This window comes from Agrilus planipennis, unplaced genomic scaffold (assembly GCF_000699045.2).
Source record: "Agrilus planipennis isolate EAB-ADULT unplaced genomic scaffold, Apla_2.0 scaffold95, whole genome shotgun sequence".
NCBI classification, from domain to species: domain Eukaryota; kingdom Metazoa; phylum Arthropoda; class Insecta; order Coleoptera; family Buprestidae; genus Agrilus; species Agrilus planipennis.
In genome coordinates, this window is record NW_020438861.1 from 1063663 (window position 1) to 1064515 (window position 853).

Here is an 853-nt window from a genome sequence, read left to right on the forward strand (position 1 = left end):
TAGGAAACTGTTGAGTTGACGAAGATTGAAAATTTGCCTTACCTTCCCATCCTGTTTTGGAATCAAAAACAGCTGGGACAAGAACCCCGAACGCGCTTCGGGGCTTTCTACCACCTGCTGTTGGATTAAACTTTCGATTTCCTCTGACATTGCTTTTGAGATCTTTGTTGAGAATTTCTTTACGAGATCGGCAGTGAACGGAATTGAAGGAGGCTTCATTACAAACGGAATCGAGTATCCTGTTATGGCTTTTAAGACGATCGGCGGTGCTCTTAATTCCTGCCAACGTCCCAGGAACTCCTTCAACTGATCTGCCACAAAGGGAGAGTCAAAAACTCCGCTCATGGCCCCGACGAGGTAACTTATCACTCTTCCTTGAACGGCTGCTCCGACTTTCACGACGATTCTTAGAAGAAGAGGAAGTCGACAAAGGAGGCGGAACATAACGTACTCTCCAAGATGAGCTTGTAGGCTTCGAGGACTTGGATTTAGAAGGCTGTTTACTCTGACTTGAGCGGGTTTCTCGCCGAGAAGAAAATGATTTGGAGCCGGTTCTACCCGAACGCGAAGGGAAAACCCGAAAGAATCCCCCTTGTTCCCTAAAGAACTAATTTATCGTCATTAAAAAGTTGAGTGGCCGAAGGGCGAATTTGAGCTAATTTTGACGTCTGAAAGTCAGACTTTGTTTTAAAGGTTTGGCGCCTATAATCAATAGCCTGAGCCCTATGTGCACACACAAATTGCAATAGGTCGTCCAAATAAGACTGAAAGGTAGAGTTACAATCATTTAACACTACTTTAATGTCATCTGCCATTGCAGGATGCTTAGCTGTCAAATTTTTTAAGGCTTCCG

The 853-nt window shown here is 44.5% G+C and overlaps 1 protein-coding gene across 1 annotated transcript in view; it reads right to left on the reverse strand.

Moving 5' to 3' along the window:
- LOC112904181 overlaps positions 1 to 345 on the reverse strand; it is a 51005-nt gene extending 50660 nt beyond the window's left edge. The window contains exon 1 of the mRNA XM_025973595.1: positions 43 to 345. Within this exon, the coding sequence (XP_025829380.1) occupies positions 43 to 345 (303 nt within the window). The remainder of the gene's footprint in view (positions 1 to 42) is intronic.
- Positions 346 to 853: the final 508 nt, after the last annotated feature.